This window comes from Rhagoletis zephyria, unplaced genomic scaffold, assembly GCF_001687245.7.
Source record: "Rhagoletis zephyria isolate East Lansing unplaced genomic scaffold, Rhagoletis_zephyria_1.1 Rzeph_scaffold_62446, whole genome shotgun sequence".
Taxonomy (NCBI): Eukaryota; Metazoa; Arthropoda; class Insecta; order Diptera; family Tephritidae; genus Rhagoletis; species Rhagoletis zephyria.
This window is the reverse complement of record NW_016219497.1, coordinates 1-1547: the sequence shown is the minus strand read 5'-3', so window position 1 is coordinate 1547 and position 1547 is coordinate 1. Positions and strand designations below refer to the sequence as shown.

At 43.4% G+C, this 1547-nt stretch overlaps 1 protein-coding gene across 1 annotated transcript; it reads left to right on the top strand.

The window, feature by feature from the left end:
* Window positions 1–290: 290 nt before the first annotated feature.
* Window positions 291–1478, top strand: LOC108356640 (multidrug resistance protein 1-like; the record flags this gene model as incomplete). The annotated part of the gene is made up of 5 exons (XM_017607739.1): window positions 291–301; window positions 358–481; window positions 540–1013; window positions 1073–1171; window positions 1244–1478. Coding segments are annotated over exons 1-5 (943 nt in total), but the record flags the coding sequence as incomplete, so codon positions are not given.
* Window positions 1479–1547: the final 69 nt, after the last annotated feature.

Sequence of the window (1547 nt, the reverse complement as noted above, 5' to 3'; positions counted from 1 at the left end):
CCCTTAGCACCTCCACTATTTGATGAGCAAGCCATGAGTGATGGTTTTGTGCAGCTGATCAAACCTTATCTTTCCTTCTCTTATCTGCTCTTCTACTTTTCCAGTGTACGATTACAAACTAGTGTCTATTTGATCTTAAGAACAAAATCCTTTCTGGTCAAGCCTTGACTTGTTTTTGCTGATCATTTGTGAATTATTTTTTTATTTTGTCAAAAGTGATTAAAGTGTTTTCAGTATTTACCTGAAGTTGTTTGTTTTTTTATTTGAGTTTTTTCTAGTCAAAACAAAAAATGACAAAAAAGTAAGTGCTGATTGATTGGTGATTGGCTATTTTCATGCATCATCATTGCATTTTAGAGAATTTGACCTGAACAAGAATCTTTCAAAGAAGAACACTGTCCTCAAAGCTGAGAAAAATGACATCGAAAAAGGGAAAAATGATGAAAAGCCGACCAAAGACATGATATCGATACTGGATATCGTAAGTTGCTCAGAAAGCAACTCCAAAGCATTAAATAATCTTTTCAATAACCTTGCAGCTAAAATACTCCACTGTCGCCGATTACATCTTTGTCTTCATCGGCTTCCTCGGCTCAGTGGCCACCGGCTCAGGATGGCCCGTGATGACCATTCTATTTGGCAATGTGGTGGACGTCTTTGTGGACTTTGAGGTGGCGTACGCCAATGCCACTGATGCTAACCTGCCTACAGATCACCTGGTGCAGGAGTTTATGAGTCAGATATACTTGCTCTCGGGACTGCTGCTGGTGGTCATGGCGGTCTTTATTGCCGGAAACTACGCCAACGTTCACTGCTTTCAGATGTTCTCACTGCGGCAGATGAGTGAGATCAAGAAGCGCTACTTTAAGTCCATTCTACGACAGGAAGTCGCCTGGTACGACCAGCAAAGCTCAGGCGAGTTTGCCTCACGAATCTCATCGGACTTTAAGAAGTTTGAGTCGGGCATCAATGAAAACCTCGGTTTGCTCATTTACAATGTCACCGGTTGTGTGGTAGGTTTTTTGTTTACCCTTTTGTTTACCCTCGAGTTTGACACTGTTTACTTGTTTAGGTGAACTTGATCGTTGGCCTTGTCTACGGGTGGAAACTGTCACTGGTAATCATTGCTATGGCGCCCATCATTGGCGCCTCATCGTACATTATGACACGGGTACGTGGACACTGCTTTGTTTAAGTCAACTTAACTTTACTTATTTGTACCCTTTTGTTCTATGTGTCTTAGTTCCAGTCGCGGTATACTCAACAAGAACTGCAATCTTACTCAGTGGCCAGTTCGGTGGCTGAGGAGGCGATCTCCGCAATTCGAACAGTATTTGCATTTGGTGGACAGCACAAAGAAAGCAGTCGCTACGAGAAGATGCTCAAGCCGGCGATGTTATCCGGTTGCAAGCGAAACATCGTCACCGCCATTGGAAACTCCGTCAGTTGGGGCACGCTCTACGCCAGCTTTGCTCTAGGTATTTGGTACGGCGTTCTTCTCATCATCAATGAGCCTGAAACGTACTCCATCGGTGTTGTGGTGATTG